The sequence below is a fragment of the Rana temporaria genome, chromosome 4 (assembly GCF_905171775.1).
Source record: "Rana temporaria chromosome 4, aRanTem1.1, whole genome shotgun sequence".
Taxonomy (NCBI): Eukaryota; Metazoa; Chordata; class Amphibia; order Anura; family Ranidae; genus Rana; species Rana temporaria.
In genome coordinates this window covers 213795151-213818697 of record NC_053492.1, presented here as the reverse complement: position 1 = coordinate 213818697, position 23547 = coordinate 213795151, and the positions used below count along the sequence as shown (strand labels likewise).

At 43.5% G+C, this 23547-nt stretch overlaps 1 protein-coding gene across 1 annotated transcript in view; it reads right to left on the bottom strand.

Moving 5' to 3' along the window:
- Positions 1–23115, bottom strand: part of AGPAT5 (1-acylglycerol-3-phosphate O-acyltransferase 5) — a 93031-nt gene extending 69916 nt beyond the window's left edge. The window contains exon 1 of the mRNA XM_040349816.1: positions 22876–23115. Coding sequence (XP_040205750.1) covers positions 22876–23094 — 219 coding nt within the window. The 5' untranslated portion in view covers positions 23095–23115. The remainder of the gene's footprint in view (positions 1–22875) is intronic.
- Between the last annotated feature and the right edge of the window lie 432 nt (positions 23116–23547).

The window sequence follows — 23547 nt, the reverse complement described above, 5'->3', positions numbered from 1 at the left end:
ATTAAGGTGACTCTAGCTACGGTGTATTTACCTAACGTACAACAGGATGTATTCCTGAGGAAAACCCTGAAGGATCTGATGGCAATTTCGGAAGGTAAATTAATCCTGGGGGGCGATTTTAATATTCCGCTAAATCCAAAGATTGACTGCTCCGGGGGGACTTCTTCTGTTGCAGATGGAATCAGACGGGGTGTGTTGGGTAGATTCTATGAGGCCCAATTAGTGGATGTATGGAGAACGTTGCATGGAGAGGAGAAAGACTACACTTTTTACTCCAACCCACATCAGGTGTACTCTAGGATCGATCTGTTTATGGTACCCCAGTATCTGATTTCATCTATAACAGAGGTTTCCATAACGTGGTCAGACCACGCGCCGGTGAGCTTATGTATCTCGCTGGCAGGGACGGAGTTGGCACAGGAAAGAAGGTGGCGTCTCAACGAGAGTCTCCTACAGAATGAAGAAGTGAGAGAAGATGTTGCCCGGGAAATCACAGAATACTTCCAACTGAATGATATTCCTGGGAGCAACCCTGGGATGGTGTGGCAAGCCCACAAGGCAGTAATTAGAGGGACATTGATGAGACATGGAGCGAAAATAAAAAAGAAACGTGACCAACAGGTAAAGAATCTATTAGCAGATATCCAAACATTAGAACTCCAGCATAAAAAGACATTGACCCCCCAAATAGGTAGAGAATTGAGCCATTTGAGGAGGCAGATCACAGAATTATTACGATACAAGGCTAAAGCAATTATACAAAGGGGTAAAAAAAACAAACTACGAATTTGGGGATAAGTGTAGCAAACTGCTGGCAGGGAAGCTGAAAGAAAAGAGCCAAGCAACGTATATCCCACAAATCAAGGGGCAGGAGGGGCAATTAAAGCGGAAACCAAAGGAGATAGCGGAGGAATTTGGCAGATACTATTCCAATCTGTACAATCTGGTTCAGACATCGGTGTCCCAAACAGAGATAGACGATTATCTTTCAACAGCGGATCTAGTTAGATTACCACCTATCGCTCAGGCCAGCTTAGATACTCCCATCTCAGTAGAAGAATTAGAGTCAATGTTAAAAACTATGAAAGATGGGAAAGCTCCGGGGCCAGATGGTTACACGATAAGATATTATAAGGAGTTTTTACCATTGCTGAGTAACCAAATGACAAAAGTTTTCAATGAGATGGGTCAATCTGCTGCATTCCCGCCGGAGGCTTTGTTAGCCCATATCACAGTGATCCCTAAAGAGGGGAAGGATCCGGCGGAGTGCAGCAGTTACAGGCCAATCTCGTTGTTAAACTCTGACTTGAAACTGTTCACGAAGATATTAGCTAGTAGGCTACAAGTGTGGCTTCCGGAGTTGATAGATAGAGACCAGGTAGGATTTATCCCCACGCGAGAGGCAAGAGATGGTACGATAAGGGCCCTAAATCTGGTTCAGGGGGCATCTGAGGGAGGCATCCCTGCCGTGTTCCTAAATACCGATGCCGAGAAGGCTTTTGACAGAGTCAGCTGGAGGTTCCTGTTCTCTGTGTTGCGACGCGTGGGCCTAGGAGAAAATATGTTGGGCTGGATCAGAAGTGTGTACACTGACCCACGAGCCTCGGTGAGAGTAAATGGGATACATTCTAAAATTTGTGCAACTTCAAACGGAACACGACAGGGATGCCCCCTGTCACCATTGCTCTTTGTTCTGTCCCTGGAACCTCTTTTAAACAGAATTCGGCAAAATCCAGATATACAGGGCATTCAGATGGGGGTGGGGAGTCATAAGGTAATAGCGTTCGCGGATGATCTGCTGTTTGCTATTTCAAAACCACATGTCTCTCTCCCCAATCTGGTTAAAGAAATTGTAAAATTTGGAGAATTATCCAATTTAAAAGTAAATCAGGCTAAATCTGAAGCAGTCACTGTGGCAGTACCAATACAGATGCGGACTATAATACAACAAAATTTCAGATTTAAATGGAAGACGGCGTTAAAATTTTTGGGTACTTTAATTCCAGCAAACATAAAAGAAACGTTTAAATTAAACTTCCCACCTCTCCTTAACTCAGTTAGCAAGCTTATGAAGAAATGGCAATATGGAATACACTCATGGTTCGGTAGGAACAATATAGTGAAAATGAGTATTTTGCCAAAAATAACGTATCTGTTTCAGACCCTGCCGATTAAAATACCCTTGGCCTTTCTCCGGCAACTGGACACGGCTTTGATGAGTTTTGTTTGGAACGGGAAAAGGCCAAGGATAAAAAAAGAGGTGTTGAAATTTCCAAAGAGCTGGGGAGGGATGGCAATCCCGGATATAGCTAAATATTATCAAGCAGCCCACCTGACGAGATTAATAGACTGGTGTAGAAATAGACAATATAAAAGGTGGGTTGAGGTAGAACAGCAGATCTCTCCAGTGGCACTAGGTAGGGCACCCTGGTGCTATAAACTACTATCAAGTAAGATGAAGAAACACCCTTTAATTGGAGCGACCTTGTCCGTCACTGCTAAAATATGTAAAAACTCTAAATTCTCATCTAAACACTCACCCTTATACCCGGTACTGGGGAACCCAGGATTTACACCAGGGATGGCCGGAGCAGTTTATAATAATTTGAAAGGGAAAGGTAAAGTCCAGGTATCCCATTTTTTGAAAACAGATGGGTGGCCACCAATAGCTGAACTGATGAGGGTAGGGGGAGAATATGAGTTAAATTTCTGGCAGGCGCTCCAAACTAGACATTTCCTAAGCTCGTTGGGACACCCTTCAAATTTTCGGCGGCAACTGACAAAATTCGAAAAATATTGTGATGAGGAAGAACCAATACAGCGAGTGGGCTCTAAAATGTATAAAATATTGAATGTTCCCCGGGAGGATTTTGTCTTCCCAGGAATCATCAAATGGGAAAGAGACCTGGGGATAACCTTTTCACAGACCCAACGAAAACAAATAGTATTTCTGGCTTTAAATTCATCTGCATCAACACGGATCCAGGAATGCAATTATAAATTACTGTCGCAGTGGTACTACACTCCAGTAAAGTTGCACAAACTCTCTAACGAAAACTCAGAGAATTGCTGGAGATGTGGTCTGGAGCAGGGGACTTTGCGGCATATATTCTGGGACTGCGTAAAGGTGAAAGACTACTGGAAGGAGGTGCGTAGAATAGGACAAAAATTTACGAAATTCCAGATTCCAGATGACCCAGCTTTTTTTCTCCTCCATAGCTCACAGATTCCAGTAGGGGAGTATCAAAAGTCGGTGCTTCGGCATCTGATAAATACAGCAAAAATGGGAATAAGTCTCCAGTGGAGAGACAGTAGACCTCCCTCTGTAGCGAGATGGCTCAATAGGGTCAGGGAAATTGGAGCTATGGAGGACTTAAAGCGGTAGTTCACCCACAATCCCATGATGTTACCATCGAGACAGGCATTGTAGCGCGAGCTACAGTATGCCTGTCCCGATTTTTTTAACCCCGTACTCACCTTGTAGTCGTCCATCGTAGATTCCGGCTCCCGCGGGGAATGGGCGTGCCTATGGAGAGGGAGGATGATTGACGGCCGGCCCTGGCACGTCACTCTCCCCGAAGACAGCCGGAGTAGGTCTCGGCTCTTCACGGCGCCTGCGCACAGGCTATGCGCACGCGTCGTGAAGACCGAGCCTATTTCGGCTATTTCCGGAGAAGCGTGACGCGCCAGAGCCGGCCGTCAATCATCCTCCGTCTCGATAGGCACGCCCATTCCCCGGAATCTTCGATGGACGACTACAAGGTGAGTACGGCGGTAAAAAATTTGTGACAGGCATACTGTAGCTCGCGCTACAATGCCTGATTTTAAGGTAAAATAAAAAAAAAGTTTTTTTTCCCGTCGATAGGGTGAACCCCCGCTTTAATGCTTTCGTCTAGGAATAGAAGGGAACAATACGTAGAAACATGGGCAGGATGGAATGAGTTCATATTTACAGAAGAGGGGAAGAAACTATCGGAAGAGGGACGGGAGGTGAGGGAGTTCAACTGAATAGAAGTGAGCCGAAGGTAAGGAAGACTGGAAGCCGGGGGGGACCTGTGCGGTTGGAGGGGGGGGAGGGAGAGAGAGAAGAATGTGGCTCAGGAAAAAATTTAAATTTTTTTTTTTTTTTTTTTTATTGGTTTTGTTTTGTTTTGTTCTGTTTTGCTTTGTGTAGTTTGGGGGGTCCCCATCTAAGGGGTTAGATAAGTAAGGGCATACCGATAACAAGGAAACAGACGGGAGGAGGCGTTTGAAGTACATACATTTTTTAACTAAGGGAGCAGACAAAGTAGGCCGAATCGATAACGGGTGTAGTTAAGAATAAGAGTGAAAACTGAATTGGCTATAACTATGTTTTTGGATTTGTGTCTGTTTATTTTTTTTATTTTTTTTGGAAGAGACATTATGTCTAGAATAATGGAATGTATGTTTGTATATATTTGTATGATAATCTCTTGTGACCTTGTTATAATTGAAAAAAGGAAAATAAAGGAGTAAATGTGAAAAAAAAAAAAAAAAAAAAAAATGTTCACTTGACTAGAGGGGAAAGTGATAGGTATGAATCCTGGCTCCTCTGTTTTGCAACTCTCTGTAGCAGACACTATGATATATATTGTCCCGCAACGAACCTCATTTGTCTATACATAGGATGAAATTAAATAAAAAAATCATGAGAACTGTTCCCTGAATAGTGCACACATGCAGCACCTACATGTCCTTGGGCAGAGAAAAATAATGAGTAGCTTAGAGGTTTCTATTATTGAAATGATGTTGCTAGCCTGGGGGCATGTTCCAGCATTTTCAGGGAGAGTCAACAAGTTATTCTCTTATGGGTTTTTACTTGTAACCGATTTTTATATTCTGTACTAAGCCATGCAACTGAAGTTTACAGCATCTCATTCTTAAAAGGAACTCCTAAAATGGCTAGTTAAAACATACAGCATGAGCATCAATCAGGGTTTTCAGAAGCACAGCATTTTGTAATAAGCCATCAAAAAAAAAAAATCCTATGTTGCAGGAAGTAAAGAGTACAGAACATTTAGGCCTCATTCACAAGGGTGAATACTTGTGTGCCCTGTGCAGGGCTGTGTTTTGCTGGCATAGGGATAATTGGTGGCCTTCTGAACACGGTCACAAACTATCATAGGAGGATTAAAGCATGCAGCACAACAATAGTGAAATATTATGCAGCCTTAAAGGGGTTGTGGAGAAAGCCTCTTGAGGGGGGAGGGGCGAGCAGGCAAGTCAGGACACTCTCTACTTTGCAGATAGAGAAAGGAGCTGTGTATTAGTGAGCGTCCTGACACTCCTGCTTGCCCCCTCAAGAGGCTTTCTTCACACCAGGAAGAAAGCCTTGCATTACGGTGGTGAGTTACAGACAGAAGAACAGGAAGTGAGCGGTTCTCAGAAGAAATAAGGACATTTAAAAGCAAAATGGAAGAATGAGGTAAGTGAAGGAGGACTGCACCAAGATAAAGGAAGATATTTAGGGGGGAAAAAAATAAAAAATAAATTTCCTTTACAACCCCTTTAAGGGCAGGCAAAGTTTACCAGAATTTTTAAAACAAACATTAGTAAATCCTCCCTGGCTCCTAAACTAGCAAATAACCCTCCTACCCAACTGTAAATTGAGTTGAAGTTCGGTAAGTAAAATAAGTATTTGATTCCTTACCAACCAACAATAACTCTGGCTCCCACAGACTGGCTATATGTGTTCATGTGATACACAGATTAGTCCTGTCAGTTTTAGAAGGTGCTCGTAACGACAACTTGTTATGTGCAAGAAAGACACCCGTCCACAGAATCTCTTTCTTCCATTCAAACCTCACGATCGTGGGCAAGACCAAAGAGCTGTCAAATGACATCTGGGACAAGATTGTACACCTGCACAAGGTTGGAACGGGCTACAAGACCATCAGTAAGAAACTTGGTGAGAAGGAGACAACTGTCATAGCAATTATTCGCAAACGGAAGAAATACAAAATAACCATCAAACATCCTCAGGCTGGAGCTCCATGCAAAGAAAAGTGAGGGATCAGCCAAAAACTACACAGGAGGAGCTTGTGAATGACCTCAAAGCAGTTTAGGACCAGAGTCACCAAACAAGCCATTGGTAAAACAATATGCCGCCATTGATTGGAAAAAAAAAAAAAAAAGAAAAAGAAAAGAAAAGAAAAAAAAAAAAATCGCCCGCAGCACCCACAAGGTCCCCCTCCTTAAGAAGGCACATGTACAGGCCCGTCTGCAGTTTGCCAATTAACATCTAAATGATTCGGAAAGGGATTGGTAGAAAGTTCTGTGACCAGATGAGACCAAAATTAAGCTCTTAGGCATTACCGCGAGTCGCCGTGCTTGGAGGATGAAAAATGCTGACTATGACCCAAAGAACACTATCTGTACAGTAAAGCACAGGAGGTGGAAACATTATGCTTTGGGGCAGTTTCTCTGCTAAAAAAGGTACAGGTTGACATTGCCACATTCAGGGGCCAACGGAAGGGGCCATGTATTGTAAAATCCTAGATGAGAGCCCTCTTCCCTCAGCCAGAACACTGAAGATGGGTCGTGGATGGGTTCTTCCAGCATGGCAATGACCCAAAATATACCGCCAAGGCAACAAAGGAGTGGCTCAAGAAGAAGCACGTTAAGGTCATGGAGTGGACTAGCCAGGCTCCAGACCTTAATCGTATGGAAAATGTATGGAGGGAGCCGAGAATTTGAGTTGCCAAGCAACAGCCAAGAAACCTTAAGGGCCAGGTCACACCAGATGCAGTTCTTCTATGCAGTTTTGTTTTTTCTGCACCGGAAACTGACTGCATGGTGTAAACCGGGGATAAGCAATTAGCGGACCTCCAGCTGTTGCCAAACTACAAGTCCCATCATGCCTCTGCCTCTGGGTGTCATGCTTGATGCTGTCAGAGTCTCGCTATGCCTCATGGGACTTGTAGTTTGGCAACATCTGGAGGTCCGCTAATTGCTTATCCCTGGTGTAAACTAAAGCCGATGGAATACATGAAAAACACTGTGCATGCATTTAGTGCAGAAAAAATGCGCACTGAACTGCGTCTGGTGTGAACTGGCCCTTAGGATTTAGAGAAGATCTGTAAAGAAGAGTGGACTAAAATCCCTCCTGCAATGTGTGCAAACCTGATAACCAACTACAAGAAATATCTTACTTCTGTGCTTGCCAACAAGGGTTTCTCCACCAAGTAAGAAGCCATGTTTTGCTTGGGGATCAAATACGTATTTTACTCACTGAACTGCAAATCAATTTATTGCCTTTGTATCAAGTGTTGATATTCTGTCTCTATCATTTAAAATACACCTATGGTAAAAATTATAGCCCCATCATTTCTTTGTAAGTGGAAAAAAACTTACAAAATCTGCATGGGATTAAAAAATTGTGTCCACTGTAATGAGCCAAAGACTTGTATAGGGAAATTCTCCGACTGTCTCATGGTTGACTACAGCTGTATAAAAGTCTATGGCGGGATAACTGGACAGAATCAGCCAATTCTGAAGGAGATTTTGGCCCAGAGTGTAAATAGCAAAGCAGGTTGACGCTGTTGTCCTTTACCTAGAAGTAAATTGTTTAAAAGGAATTATCGCTATTAAAATACTTTAATAACTCCAAGTATATAATCACTGAAATTATATTACGAGAAGTTAATTTATATTTTTTTAAACATAATAAAAGAGAAAATAGTACACACAGGCCCAGATTCAAGTAGAATCGCGCAATATTTGCGTGGGCAAAGAGCAAATTTTTTTCTCTGCGCCCACGCAAATATTGCGCTTTGCCCGCGATTCACGGAGCAGTTGCTCCGTAAATTGCGCGGGCAATATGCTAAGCAGCCGGGCGCAAGGCTGCCTAATGTAAATGATCCCGGGAATCATTTAAATTAGGCGCGCTCCCGCGCCGAGCGAACAGCGCATGCTCCGTCGGGAAACTTTGCCGACGTGCATTGCGGCAAATGACGTCGCAAGGACGTCATTTGCTTGTAAGTGAACGTGAATGGCGTCCAGCGCCATTCACGGTTCACTTACGTAAACGACGTGAAATTTGAACGTCGCGAGCGGGAGGCGCAGCTATACTTTAGCATTGGCTGCGCCTGCTATTAGCAGGAGCAACCTTATGCTAAAGGCGCCGTACGGAAACTCCGTACCTTGCGTACGCAGGGCCCGCGCAACTTTTGTGAATCGGTGGTAGTATGCAATTTGCATACTACACGCCGATCACAAAGGCCGCGCCCCCTAGCGGCCAACGCAAGAATGCAGCCTGGGATGTGAAGGCATAAAGAGGCTTATGTTTGTCACATCCTAGGCTGCATTCGGTGTAACGAGGTTCCTGAATCAGGCGCACTCGTTACACCGGAGCAAGTAAGCACTTGCGCCGCGCAACTATGGTTGCGCGGGCGCAAGTGCTTCTTGAATCTGGGCCACTGAGTACAGAGTAAGTTAGTAAAAGTATAGGCATGTACAGTAGGTATAGAAAAAAATCATGTCCTTTAACCACTAGTCAACCGCATGCCGTCAAATGACGGCGGGCGGAAGACTCCATTGTTCTGACAGGACGTCATATGACGTCCTGTCATTTAAAGCCACTAGGGGGCGCGCGCACCCGTCGCGTTACTGGGAACACAATGCGCGTGCCCGGCGGCCGCCGGGCACCCGCGATTGCCCAGTAACTGAGCAGGATCCCTGTGTGTAAACACAGAGATCCATGTCCTGTCAGGGAGAGGAGACCGATGCTGTGTCCCTTGTACATAGGGACACAGATCGGTCACCTCCCCCTACAGTTAGAACACTCACTAGGCTACACATTTAACCCCTATCTCGCCCCCTAGTGGTTGACCCCTTCCCTGCCAGTCACATTTATACAGTAATCAATGCATATTTATAGCACTGTTCACTGTATAAATGTGAATGGTCCCAAAAATGTGTCAAAAGTGTCCGCTATAATGTCGCTGTCGAAGAAAAAATAAATAAAAAAAATCATAATTATGTCCTCTATTTTGTAGGCAATATAACTTTTGCGCAAACCAGTCACTATACTGTTATTGCGATTTTATTTTATTTATTTTACCAAAAATATGTAGAAGAATACGCATCGGCCTAAACTGAGATAAAAAAAAAAAAATGGGATATTTATTATAGCAAAAAAGTAAAAAATAGTGTTTTTTTTTTTCAAAATTTACGCTTTTTTCTTTTGTTTATAGCCCAAAAAATAAAAACTGCACAGGCGATCAAATACCACCAAAAGAAATCTCTATTTGTGGGAAAACGAGGACGTCAATTTTGTTTGGGAGCCACGTCGCACGACTGCGCAATTGTCAGTTAAAGCGACACAGTGCGGGAAGCTAAAATTTTGTCTGGGCAGGAAGGGGGTATATGTGCACAGTAGGCAAGTGGTTAAAATAACTACATTTTGTTGCTTTGCAACTCAAAATGAAGACCGGTGGTTTATGTTTTATTCAGCTGTATTTACGGAGTGCACGTTATAAACATCAATACAGAACCTGGTACACCATTTTGTAAATCAGTCAGAAGCACCCTTCTTATTGCTGTAATGATATAGCCATTTGTGTCAAATTATATCGAGGTATAAAACCATTTCCTTTTTAAATACCATCCTTATTTAAAAGCATTTCATAAAAAATCCTTGGAAGCCCTTTTAGCATCAATTCAATAGAGTGTATAGATTGGCTTGAGACTTAAAGACCATTCCATTTCGTATTGATTTTACATTCTTTTATTGTAGTTTCCCTTAAAGTCTCTTTAATTATATGTTTAATCAATATTAGCAGGTGAAACATTACAGGAGATCCTGCACATAAAACATATGCCATGTCTTGTGTCCAGACAAACAATTGGTAAAAACAAAATACTGTTCCAATTGCAAACTGGGAAGTAAAACAAGATGTGGATTATAACAATAGTGACATTTCTACTGTATTAGTCAAATAAAACGTCAGTATTTCTCCAATCCAACATGGAGTAAACAAATGGCTTCTTTAGTAGGTAAGGCTTACACTTGTGTGGGTGGTTGCCAATGCAGTGGAAAATTTGGCAATGCCAAAGCTGATGGCACTCAAACGCATGCCATTTTTCCTGTCCAGCCAATGAAAGCAGCTGGTGTTCGATACTTGGAAAATGGTTGCTCGAAGATGCCAGCGGGAAAGTCCAGGACACTGCATTATTGGAGTTAAGGCGAGTATAGTTCCACTTTAACAAAAACTGCAGAATACACTGACAACATAAATGGCTTCCTCTCTCGTTTTAAGGACATGCTCGGTATATGATCGGTCATTTATCCATTTAGGATAAGATTTCAGGTTCTATTGTTCTTGAAATCACAGTGTCTGTGCTTTTTCAGACTCTGACTAAAAACAAAATTTCAATAGGAATTATTCTGAAATTGGTTTGCACAGCAGGTATTTAGCAAAAGGTGTCAACTATACTTGTCTGACATCAACTGTCAACAGCAGGAGCATCTAGTCTAGTGCATGCAACCATCCTCAAGAATATGAAGCAGCAAGCAAGTAATTAAAATGTTCACTTCCAATAGCTGGCTGCTCCCCACTGCACATGCGAAAGCTCATGCAGGGCTCTGTGAATGGTCCTGTAGGCTCCCGGAAATTGTGATTTGTTCCAAGAGGCTGCAGTAGGGGAAGGTGTTGGGCAAGCGGCATCACCCTGGTCTAGGCGAGGATTGCAGCAGATACCGATCAGTAAATCAGTACTCACTTCCCCCCCAAAACCACCTGTAACAGAGTTACAGGGTGGGGGGAGGGTATGAACAGACGATACTTTAAAAGCTAAAATTCAAGGCAGACATAGAAGACAAAATGAATGCACCCAAGTAGGGCCAAAACAACTAATCGATTATGAAATTACTCGATTACAATTTTCATAATCGATTAATCGGCCAGTAACATAATGGGGTTAAAAAAAAGAAAATTAGCCCTTTATAGTACAAAAAAGCAAATCGCTACTGTAAATATTACTTTCACTGTCCCACAGTAAAAAAAAAATGAACCCCTTACAGTAGTGATTATTTGCTCTTGTTGTACTTATTTTTGTTTTTTTAACCCCCATTATGTTACTAAACATTTCAGGCCCTGTACACGCGGTCGGTGCGGTCCGAAGGACCGTTTCATCGGTTAACCTATGAAGTTGACTGATGGTCTGATGTGCCTACACACCATCAGTTTAAAAACCAATCGAGTCCAACGCGGTGACGTAAAACACAACGACGTGCTGAGAAAAATGAAGTTCAATGCTTCCAAGCATGCGTCGACTTGATTCTGAGCATGCCGATGCTTTTGCGTACTAACCGTCGGTTTTGACCGATCGATTAGGCGTCCATCGGTTCAATTTTAAAGCAAGTTCTAAATTTTTCGACCGAAGTATAACGGAACGATGGGGCCCACACACGATCGGTTTGGACCGGTGAAACTGAACTTCAGTCCGTTTTCATCGGGTTTTGTCCGATCGTGTGTACAGGGCCTCAGGCCTGGGTCACACCGGTTTCTGTTTTTTGCAGAAACACACTACAGTTCATTTACATGTTTTCCTATGGGACACGTTCACATCCATGATTTTTTTTCAGCTGCTGCGTATTTGGAAAGGGCAAGGACTTTTTAACGCAAAACGGTGCCATTTTTTTTTTTTTTGGTTCAATATGCTTCAATGGAGAAGCTGCAGAAAAGCATGTAATGTGTTTTTGCGTCAATTTGTGTTTTGTAATCCGCCCAACAACAAATTGGCTATTATCTGATTAATCGAAACAATAATCGGCCAACGAATGGATTATGAAAATAATCGTTTGTGGCAGCCCTACACCCAAGTATTCACATGTTTGTACATCCACCTACATATGGTGAAACAAGAAGCTGGAGCACCCTTACTGGGTCCATCAGGGATTACAAAAGGAAGCCCAAAGGAAGCAGGTGCTGAGAGACTCGCACAGGGCTGCAACTAACGATTATTTTCATAATCGATTAGTTGGCCGATTATTCTTTTGATTAATCGAATAATCGGTTAATAACCTTAAAAAAAATGTCTGCGATTTGCAGTTTTATTTATTTTTGGCCAATTTGTTGTTGGGCAGATTAAAAAACACAAATTGCCACAAAAAAGATTTTCTGCAGCTTTTTGATTAAAGTAGATTGAACCAAACAAAATAGCACCATTTTGTGTTAACCACTTCAGCCCCGGACCATTTTGCTGGTCAATGACCGGGCCACTTCTTGCGATTCGGCACTGACAATTGCGCAGTCATGCGACGTGGCTCCCAAACAAAATTGGCATGCTTTTTTTCCCACAAATAGAGCTTTCTTTTGGTGGTATTTGATCACCTGCGGTTTTTATTTTTTGCGCTACAAACAAAAATAGAGCTGTAATAAATATCCCCAAAAATAAATAAATATAATATATATATTTCCTCAGTTTAGGCAGATACGTATTCTTCTACATATTTTTCGTAAAAAAAAAAAAAAAAAAAAAAAGGGAAAATAAATAAATTGGCAATAAGCGTTTATTGATTGGTTTGCGCAAAAATGATAGAGTCTACAAAATAGGGGATAGTTTTATGGCATTTTTATTAATTTTTTTTTTTTTTTTACTAGTAATGGCGGCGATCAGTGATTTTTTTTTATCGGTACTGCAACCTTATGGCGGACACTTTTGACACATTTTTGGGACCATTGGCATTTTTATAGCGATCAGTGCTATAAAAATGCATTGATTACTGTAAAAATGCCACTGGCAGGGAAGGGGTTAACACTAGGGGGCGAGGAAGGGGTGGGACTGACTGGGGGAAATGACAGATCGCTGTTCATACATTGTATGAACAGACAAACAGTCTTCACTCCCCCTGACAGTTTACACACACAGCTCCCGGTTCTCGCTCTGTAACGACCGGTGGTGATCGCAACCACCGGGCACGCGCGCCAGCACCAGGGGGGGGGGGGACGCCTCCGGCGAAATGGCGTATAGCTACACGATTTCGCGCAGTTATACGGCGGCTGGTGAGCTAGTGGTTGAAAAAAAAAAAAAAAAAAAAAAAAAAAAAAAAAAGTCCTTGCCCTTTCCAAATACTTAGCAGCTGAAAAAATCATGGATGTAAAACCACGTAAATGAACTGTAGTGTGTTTCTAAAAAAAGCATAGGTGCGACGCAGGCCTGAGATGTTTAGTAACATAATGGGGGTTAAAAAAAAAAAAAAAAATTACTACTGTAAGGGGTTCATTCTTTACTGTAGGACAGTGAAACATTTACAGTAGATATTTGCTCTTTTTGCAATATAAAAAGGGCTAATTTTAGTTTAACCCCATTATGTTACTGGCCGATTAAATCGATGACAATGGTAATCGATCAATTTCATAATCGATTAATGGATTAGTTGTTTCGGTCCTAGTCTCAACCACATCAAGGCAGCAGGGGGAAATTCCCTTTTTTATGAACTGGAGCTGGACAGAAGGAAGGGAAAACAAAGTTCTGCTTGAGATGAAAGTCAGAACTAACCCAGGCAAGAAGGAAGTCCTGGGCCTCAACAACACATATCCTATGCTAAACAAGAAAGGGTTCCTTGCAGGATAAGGCTGCCAGTTCAGATACTCACTTTGTGGGTGAAGTTTTAGAGAAGATATGCCTGGTACACAATCTGGCGAATGAATGATAGCATTCTTTTCGTGCTAATCTCACATCGAAAACGAAGAGGACAAAAACCGCACTGGTTGAATGAAAATAGTGCAATCTGGTATGGTATGAGAAAAACGTTTGTGCTTGTCCCAACAGATAATATCAGATGAACTGTCATGATCAGCTTTTGAAAGTTGTGCACTAATGATAAGATTATTGTACAATTGCTTCGAAAGCAGTATTTTTCGTACAAATCTCTGACCGTGTGTGTGGGCCATAAGGGTCCACAGTTAATCGCAGAAAACCCCACCGAGTATTCCGCAGATCAGAACACTCACTTGCAAGTGTGAATGTAGCCTACAAACTGGACCATAGGTAACAAGCTAAAATGACAGCCGAGTGAGTAGAGAAGTCTCTCCACTGTTAGAGCCCTTTCACACTGGTGCGTTTTTGCGGCGTTTTCACAGTAAAAATAGCACTATTGAAACGCTCCAAAAACCCCCCTCTCCATTGAAATGAATTGAAAACGCAAAAAAAAAAAACGCAGTAAAATCGCAGTGTTTTACCGCTATTTTAGTGCTCCGCTATAGGCGTTTCCAGTGTGAAAAGGCTCTTAGGGTTATTCCACACAGGGCGGACTCCGTCGCTACAGAGTCCGCCAGCTCCGTGGGAGATCTGTCCGCTGAGCCGGCAGATGACAAGCCCTTCTCTGCTCACTGAGCGGGGAGGGGCTTGTGCAGCACCGCTGTCTCCTATGGAGTGATCTGATGAAAACGGATCTTACCCGATCCGCCATGGACGGGTGGGGACGTATCGCCATACGTCTGATTTTGGCAGATCGGACCGGGTCGGATGTCAGCGGACATGTTTCCGCTGATATCCAAACACTCCATAGGATTGCATGGAGCAGTTGTTCAGGTCCGCCATCAAAACTGACAGGTGGATCTCAACGGTCCGATCCTGTGAAAGAGGCCTTATATGAAAGAGTCGGAAAATTCTGCATTGGAGATCGTCAGGGGGGTTGAATCGAGATCACAATTTTTTAACGATTATTTATGCAGCTCTAGCTCCAATCACATTTAGCACTTCGGAATCTCCGGGAAGAATCAGCGCTTCTGTCTATGATCTCAAAAAACGCACCACAATTGCTAAACGGAGGTTCAAGTTCCAAAATATTTAATGCCACCTAAAACACTGTGTGGTTTTGTTGCAATTATTGTTCTACAAATTGCATTGAGTGAAGCTTGTTGCCCAAAAAGGAGCAGGATCTTCTTTTGGGCGACAAAATAATGGCACCTGTACCCGCAGTTTGCGATTGTAGTTCGTTTTGAGATCACAGGCAGAAAATCAGAGATTCTGCCCGAGATCCCAAAATGCCAAATGTGAACAGGGTTGTTGCTCAATCTAGTTAAATTACATTTTCAAAACAGAGCCATCAGTTGTAGCCTCAACCACGATCCCAGAATAACCACATCAATACGAAGCCATATAAATATGCAAAAACTGCATCTGAGCACCAAAAATGGCATTTTTTTTTTTTAATATTCAAAGAAAACTCATATTTTATTTTGTAGATAAATCACTTTGAAAGATACCACCCCCAGCATTTTCTGCTGCAACCATGTTTAGTAAGGGAAAATGATTCAGGTTGTATTTCCTTACTGGAATCCATCTGCCCTAACATGCAGGTGGGGGGGGGGGGTGTAGTTAGCAGAGAAAGACCCTCCCACCCCTCATCCAGACAAAAAAAATAAAAATGCCCATAAAGATGCTTAGGATGTATGACATCAATTTGGCCTAGGCCAGAAACCAGGAAGTAACATAAGAAATATAAAAAAATAAATGTAAAACAAGTAAATAGGACATACCTTACTATCCATTTACTAAGGCTAGAAGCATAAGGATTAAAAATAATGTATTTATTGGTGTATAACACTCACCCTGTAAATAGAGGGTAAACTGTGCCTGCGTGTTATACGCAGGAGGCTATGGAAAGTTTTTTTCCTGAAACTTCCCTCTTAAAGCAGAGCTCCACCCTAAAGTGGAACTTCCGCTCATCGGAACCCTCCCCCCCCCCCCGGTGTCACATTTGACACCTTTTAGGGGGGAGGGGGGTGCAGATATTTGCAGATTCTGTGGGTAGTGCGTCACTTCCCGCCCCCGCCCGTTGTGTTCTGGGAAACACTCGGCTCCCAGAACACGATGGGGACCAGTGAAAACGGCGCTGCGCGACTCGCGAATGCGCCGTAGGGAATCGGGCAGTGAAGCCGGAGCGCTTCACTTCCTGATTCCCTCATCGAGGATGGCGGTGGGAGCGATCGCTCGTCCTCTGCTGCCGACGGCGCTGGACTCCAGGACGGGTAAAGCAGGCCATACACGGTCGAATTTCGAACACATTTTATTTTCAAAAATCAGAAAGTTCGTTTTTTGTGATCCGATGATTTTCCATTGATTTTCGAAATTCGGCCGACCAAACCTTCATGTTGCCGGGAATATTCTTTTCTCTCCGGGAATATTCTTCTCTTGCACATGCACATTTTTTTCTATTACATTTCTCGTGCGATTCTCCCATCATTGATCAGAAAATCGTTAGTTTTTCAAAAAATGTCCAACATGTCGGATTCCTCAAATTTGATTGCCGCACGAAAACTGGCTGTTGCTGCAGCCCACTAAGGGTGTGAAATTCATACGAAAATTCTTTGATGATTTTCGAAAGAAAATTCTTTCGAAATTCGAAGCGTGTATAGCCGCCTTAAGTGTCCTAATATTAAAAGTCAGCAGCTGTAGTATTTGTAGCTGCTGGCCTTTAATTTTTTTTTTTTTTTCGGCGGAGATCCACTTTAAAGTTAGGGTGCATGTTATACACCAATAAATACGGTAGTTCATGCCGATTGAGAGCATTTAGTTCTACTTTAACAAATAAAGCAATGTATAGATATGCAGAAACGAGGGCAGAGCATGACAATATCTGGCAAACGTTTGCTATATAAAAAAGATAATCTTCGTTAGCAGCACAAAGGTAAAGAAATGCACGCCCAAAAAACAAAACAATCAAATGAACAGGCACTGCACCCTGAAGCACTCAGATTGTTATAGGTCATCGGTCACACATCAGACGTTTGCTTTAAATTTCTAGAAATGGCAGGATGCCTGAATATAAGAGGCAATCAAATCACGAGTGCTGATCTGCCTTCTGACCAAAGGAATTCATTTGTTAAAAGTGATCAACTTTACGTATTAAAAATGGGAGGATTCTAATAAAAGTTATTAAAGTGGAGTTCTGCCCAGCCTCTCCCCCCAGCAAGAAATTAAAAGTCAGCAGCTACACATACTGTAGTGAAGCGTTGCACTTTCTGAATGGCCGGCAGGGGGAAGGAGGAGGGGGGCCGAGCCTCCGAGTGATCTCGCCACCGCAAGATCTCTCGGAAGTAGGGACGGGTACCTGTCAAATGAAGCAGAGATACCAACATAAATTGATGTACGCCTGGGTAGAAAATAAAAAAAAATTAAAGGTCACTGTCCAGGGCACCCATGATGTCCACCCGAAAGTCGGGGGACAGAACAGCTTCGGGTGAGGAGGTGCTGGCATTACTAGCAAGGGAATCCGGAAGTAAAGCCTTGCCGCTTCACAGCTTGGTTCCCCAATGCGCATTAGTGAGTCGCGCTACGCATTCTCAGTGGTCCCTGCTGTCTTCTGGGACCTGTGTGTCTCCCAGAACACAGCGGGGGATGGAGGAGGGGGGATGGACACGGCATAGATTGCTGCGGATACTGCGGTGATCGTTCATCAGAAGTGGGAGCAAACACCTGGATTACACAGGTATCTGCTCTCCCCTGAAAGGTGCCAAATGTGACACCGGAGGGGGGAGGAATCCGGTCAGCGGAAGTTCCATTAAGTTTCCTTTATAGTAGTTGCTTTTATGAGTGGATTAAACTGTTAATTATATCTTACTTGTAGATTAATTACATCCACCATCATCCTCTGAAAATGTTTGCACCGATCAAGGCCTAGCCACAGATATTCATGGCCATCCCAAGCACATGTGCCAAGTCAGCCAGCTATTATTTTCTAAAGGCCTATGTGAGTATTTAAAAGGATGCTGGAGATCATAAACACTGCTCTGGCCTTGGATAGCCAGCTTTGATTTGTGTGAATCTGAGGTCAAACTTGGAACTTTCACTTTAAGGAGTCCTAACCCCCTGACATGACACTTATTTTTTTTTTTTGGGGGGGGGGGGGGGGGGTTCTGGCGCAGGAGTGGGTACCTAGTTTTGACAGGTACCCAGCTCCCACTTTTGCCTGCAACGCCTAGACTCCTCCTCTTCTCCCTTCTTGCAATCTTCGGGGACACGTCACAGGTCCCAGAAGATTGCTCGGCCATTCAGGACGTGCAGTGCGACTCGCGCATGCAAGGTGTGCACCCAGATGTAAAGCCACAAGCTGTGATGCCGAGGCGGGGGAGAGAACCGAGGCTTGGGGCGGCTGCATTGCTGGGACAGGTGAGTGTGTTTATTAACCACTTCAATACAGGGCATTTTCACCCCCTTCCTGCCCAGGCCAATCTTTAGTTTTCAATGCTGTCACACTTTCAATGACAATTGCACAGTCATGCAACACCGATCCCCACATATGGAGCTTTCTTTTGGTGGTAATTGATCTAGGGCTGCAACTATCGATTATTTTCATAATCGATTAGTTGGCCGATTATTGTTTCGATTAATCGGATAATAGCCTTAAAGAAAAGGGCCAATTTGTTGTTGGGCGGGTTACAAAAAAAATTGCCGCAAAAACACATTACATGCTTTTCTGCAGCTTCTCTATTGAAGTATAGTGAACCAAAAAAAATATATAAATAGCACCGCTTTGCGTTAAAAAGTCCTTGCCCTTTCCAAATACGCAGCAGCTGAAAAAAAATCATGGATGTGAACGTGTCCCATAGGAAACCATGCAAATGAACTGTAGTGCGTTTCTGCAAAAAGCACCAAAACACAGAGGTGTGACCCAGGCCTGAGATTTTTAGTAACATAATGGGGTTAAAAAATTAATAAAAATAAGTACAAAAAGAGCAAATAATCGCTACTGTAAGGGGTTCATTTTTTTTACTGTGGGACAGTAAAAGTAATATTTACAGTAGCAATTTGCTTTTTTGTACTATAAAGGGCTAATTTTAGTTTTTTTAACCCCATTATGTTACTGGCCGATTAATCGAATATGAAATTAATCGATTACAATTTTCATAATCGATTAGTTGTTTTGGCCCTAATTTGATCACCTCTGCGGTTTTTATGTTCCAATGAGCAATAGACTTTATGGGCTTTTTTCTGTATGCCTGGAAATAGCGTTCAAAGTGCAGTTTTTTTACCTAAAAAAACGCCAAACGCTAATAAACGCTCAAAAACGTGTCTCACCAGCATTTTTTGGTGTTTTTGACACTAAAAACCACTAATGAATGCAAAAACGTTTAAAGCGTTGAAAGGCTCCCTGCAAAGCTACTGGCATTTTTATAACATTATTTTAGCGTCCAGTGTGCATGGAGCCCAAGGTCCCTCTAACACTGAGCAGGGGAGGTGCGGTGGCGGTATAGCGACGCGATTTTTAGTTTTAACCCCCCGCTAGCGGCCGAAAAAGGGTCAATACCGCCCGCAATGCGCCTCTGCAGACGGAATTACCGTGGTTTCCCCATTGATTTCAACAGGAAGGAGCGATATAGGAGTGGTAAACACCCCGCTCCTATACCGCTCCAAAGATGCTTCTTGCAGGAGATTTTATTTCCTCCCACCAGCCCTTGGGCTTTCACACTGAGAATGCTGGGGCAGGATTATTTCAGGCGTTATTTATGCGCCAAAACTCCTGAAATACGCCTCAGTGTGAAAGGGGCCTTAGAGTTCATCTGTGTGTAATTTAAAGTAACACTAAAGGTTTGTTTTTTATTAGATCAATTGATCGCTGTAAGCTAGAGCATTTAAATATCACTTACCTCGTTTTTCCTTTTGATCTCCAAAATACAGTAATCCAGGTTTGAAAATGCCATTTCCTGTCTCTCCTCTTCTTGCTTTCCACCAGCACCTGAGCCGTTTTGCTTGGTGGAAAGCAGAATGTGCTCACCCCCTCCCTATGACTACAGCCCTGCGTGAAAATGCTCTCTTATCCCTCACAGGCATGGAGGCTAAGCCTAATGGGAACTGTAGTTCCCATTAGGCCGTGATGTAGCAAGAATGAATGTGCACCGCAAACCAGGAAGTCACTGAGAATAATGATTCAGGAGTGATGGAGGTGAATAAAACAGCTCGATTTCAACAGGTATCAAACTAGTTATAATGCAAAACATTACTTTTTACTTTATTAGCTACTGTCAGACTTTAAGAGGAAAATATTTTTGTCTTTACAACCCCTTTAATATCAGTATAAATGCAGCTGTTCTGTGAAGCCCTCAGAGGTTTGTTAGACCCCTTTCACACTGACGGCGCTTTTCAGGCGTTTTAGAGCAAAAAATAGCACCTGTAAAGTGCCTCTCAAGCATCCCCAGTGTGAAAGCCTGAGTGCTTTCACACTCGGGTGGTGCACTTGCAGGACGGGGAAAAAAAAAAGAAAAAAAGGGCTGCAAGCAGTGCCTTTGGGGCAGTGAAGAACCGGTATATATATTGCTTCCTAAACCGCCCCTGCCATTTCACCCAAATTCAAAGAGCTTCGACAGTGACACTTTTAACCCCTTCCATCAGGTTGAAAGCTCCCCGCCCACACAATGGTAAGACTAGCAGCATTTTACCGCTAACACGGCCGCGGTACCAGTGTGAAAGGTGTCTTAGAGAACCTTAGTGAAAAAAGGAAAAGAAAAAAAAAAAAAAAAAGGGAAAAAAAGGAAAAGAAAAGGAAAGGAAAAGAAAGAAAGGAAAAGGAAAAGTTGCACTACATACTTGCTGGTAGATCTAAAGCCTCATTCATGGCCATGTGGGTGGCAAAAGTAGGCATCTGAGCCACAATTTTACAGCTGCGCCCCCCTTCCCGGACTACCATCTATACAACACCATGCAGTCGCTCTGGGCTGTACACATCCTGCAGCCGTGATGCTTTGAAGCCAATAAAACCCAATGGCATTCGGAGACCAGTACCGCTGCTGAAAGCAAACCCATTCAACAACGCACAAGGTTGCATCATGGCATTTTGACCTTCTCAGGGTTAAGACAGTCACCTACAGCTGCCCTCTGAAAAGCAACCCACCACAGATCACATTTAAAAAGGAGGCGCCTAGGGCTACCACCTGTCTGAATAAAGCTGGGTATACAGTTACACTACACACTCATACTGTGCAATCTCCATACAATGTTCTTTAGATTTACCATAGCCAAGGACAGACTAAGACCCCATACACACTATTTGATTTTCTGTAGATTTTTGTCTTCAGATTCACCAAGACCATATACTACAAGGGCCTGCCTGATAGCATACAAATGTTAACTCCTAAGGTTTGACCTCGTATTATATGGTTTTGGTAAATCTGAAGACAAAGATCTGCAGAAAGTCTAATCGTGTGTATGGGGCCTTAAAGTGGAAGCCCATGCAAAATCTAAATCCCCTGCACCTATAGCCACCAGGGACCCAACACTGACCTCTATCCCTGTAAAGAAAAAAAGAAGGAGTACACATACCTTTTTGGAACCAATCTGACCAACTCCAACCGCATCCCACGCTGAGCTGTCAGCGTGTAGACAGTTGCAGAGGAGATGGAGGACAACGAAAGCCTCGTAGGAACTCTATGGCTGACATCACTTCCTATTCATTTCACATCCGTTGTCCTCTGCAGAGTTTCCGGCGCTGGAGATCGGGTCGGATCGGCTTTCAAAAAGCGATGTATACTTTTATACAGGGATAGAAAGGTTAGTGCTAGATCCCTGGTGTCTATAGATGCAGGCATTTTAGATTTTGCATGGACTTACACTTTAACCACTAGCTGACGGCCGTACGACTTTGTACGGCCGCAGCGTGGCTCCCAATCTCTAACAGGCCGTCTTTTTACGGCCGCCCCTTTGCTCGTTCCCCGAGCGCGCAGCGGGGAACTTCTGTGCTGGCCGTGTCCCTTGGACACAGCCAATCACAGATCGTCGTGAACGGCCAATCGGAGCGGCCGTTTCCTAGGCGATCTGTGCGGCCAATGAGAGATGATCTCATATGTTTACATATGAGATCATCTCTCATTGCCGGCTCGCACAGACAGCGGTGCTGTCAGGGAGAAAGGAGACAGATCTGTGTCTCTTGTACATAGAGACACAGATCTGTCACCCACTCAGTCACCCCCCTTCCCCCACAGTTAGAACACTAATATTAGGGTACACTTTTAACCCCTTCCTCACCCCCTAGTGTTAACCCCTTCCCTGCCAGTCACATTTATACAGTAATTAGTGCATATTTATAGCACTGATTGCAGTATAAATGTGAATGGCGCCAAAAATGTGTCAAAAGTGTCCGATGTGTCCGCCATAATGTCGCAGTCGCAATAAAAATCGCAGATCGCCGCCATTACTAGTAAAAAAAAAAAAATTCTGTCCCTTATTTTGTAGGCGCTATGACTTTTGCGCAAACCAGTCGCTTATTGCGATTTTTTTTTTTTTTTTTACTAAAAATATGTAGAATACGTATCGGCCTAGACTGGGGATAAAAAAAAAACTTAAAAAAAAAAAATTTTGCTATTTATTATTTTTTTCAAAATTGTCGCTCTATTTTTGTTTATAGCGCAAAAAATAAAAACCGCAGAGGTGATCAAATACCACCAAAAGAAAGCTCTATTTGTGGGGAAAAAAGGACGTTAATTTTGTTTGGGAGCCACGTCGCACGACCGCGCAATTGTCAGTTAAAGCGACGCAGTGCGAATCGCAAAAAGTCCTCTGGTCAGGAAGGGGGTTTAAGTGCCCAGGAAGGGGGTTTAAGTGCCCAGTAAGGAAGTAGTTAAACAACCCATTCCGGGTCCTGTAGATCTAAAAGATTGCATAGTAGTGTATGGTCAGCTCAAAGTGGATTGTACAATCATATTGTATAGTGTATGGTCAGCTTAAAGTAGATTGTGGTGTATGTTGAGAATACTGTTTGTATAGGATATAGAGAACAGTGAATGAAAGGTTACAGATGTGGTCAAGGTGAGTGCAGGTAGTGGTGACAGACATGGTGATGGTCACAACCCGGAAGTAGTCATGTTCTACACACAGACACACGTGCCCCCTTCCCCCCAGACAGGCTCTGACCTGCACCCCGGTGTAGTGCTGGAAGAAGAAGAGCACCATGCTCTGGTAGACGTTGTAAAGCCGGTCGTCCCCCCTCCTGTACACTCTCTCCGGTAGTAGGACGCTCAGGGCCTTCCAGCAACTCCAGGCCAGCAGATAGGTGGGCGCCGTGCCCAGCATTAGGGCGGCAGGCAGCATGTAACGCAGGGAGTAGGTGTGTAGCACGGCGGAGAGCAGCATGGTGGAAGCCCGCTCATTCACTGCCAGGTGAGAAGAGAACGGCACACACTGCACCTAACTGATACCCGGCAACACGTGAGAGGGGCGTGGGCGGGGCGAGCCTGACACATGGGGCACAATGGACAGCTGCATGGAGGAGAATGGCTGCGGTGACATGGCTCACGTGTTTACACATAGCAATGACAGCTGACTACATTCCCCGGATCAAGAGCCATTCATTGCCTTCTCTACCCTCTGCAGACAGGGAACCGAGTCTACTAGGCACAGGCAGCTCGTACGTCACTAGAAAGAGCAGGAGCCGTGCCGCCATCTTTGTACCTGGCAAGGAACTTTTCAGAAAAGTTCGAGTATGAGAGGGACCTTACACGTGATTGCTTGTTCTGCTCTCTTGATCTATACCTCCTGCATCCCACAACAGCAACTGCTGCACAATTAAAGTGGAACTAAATACTC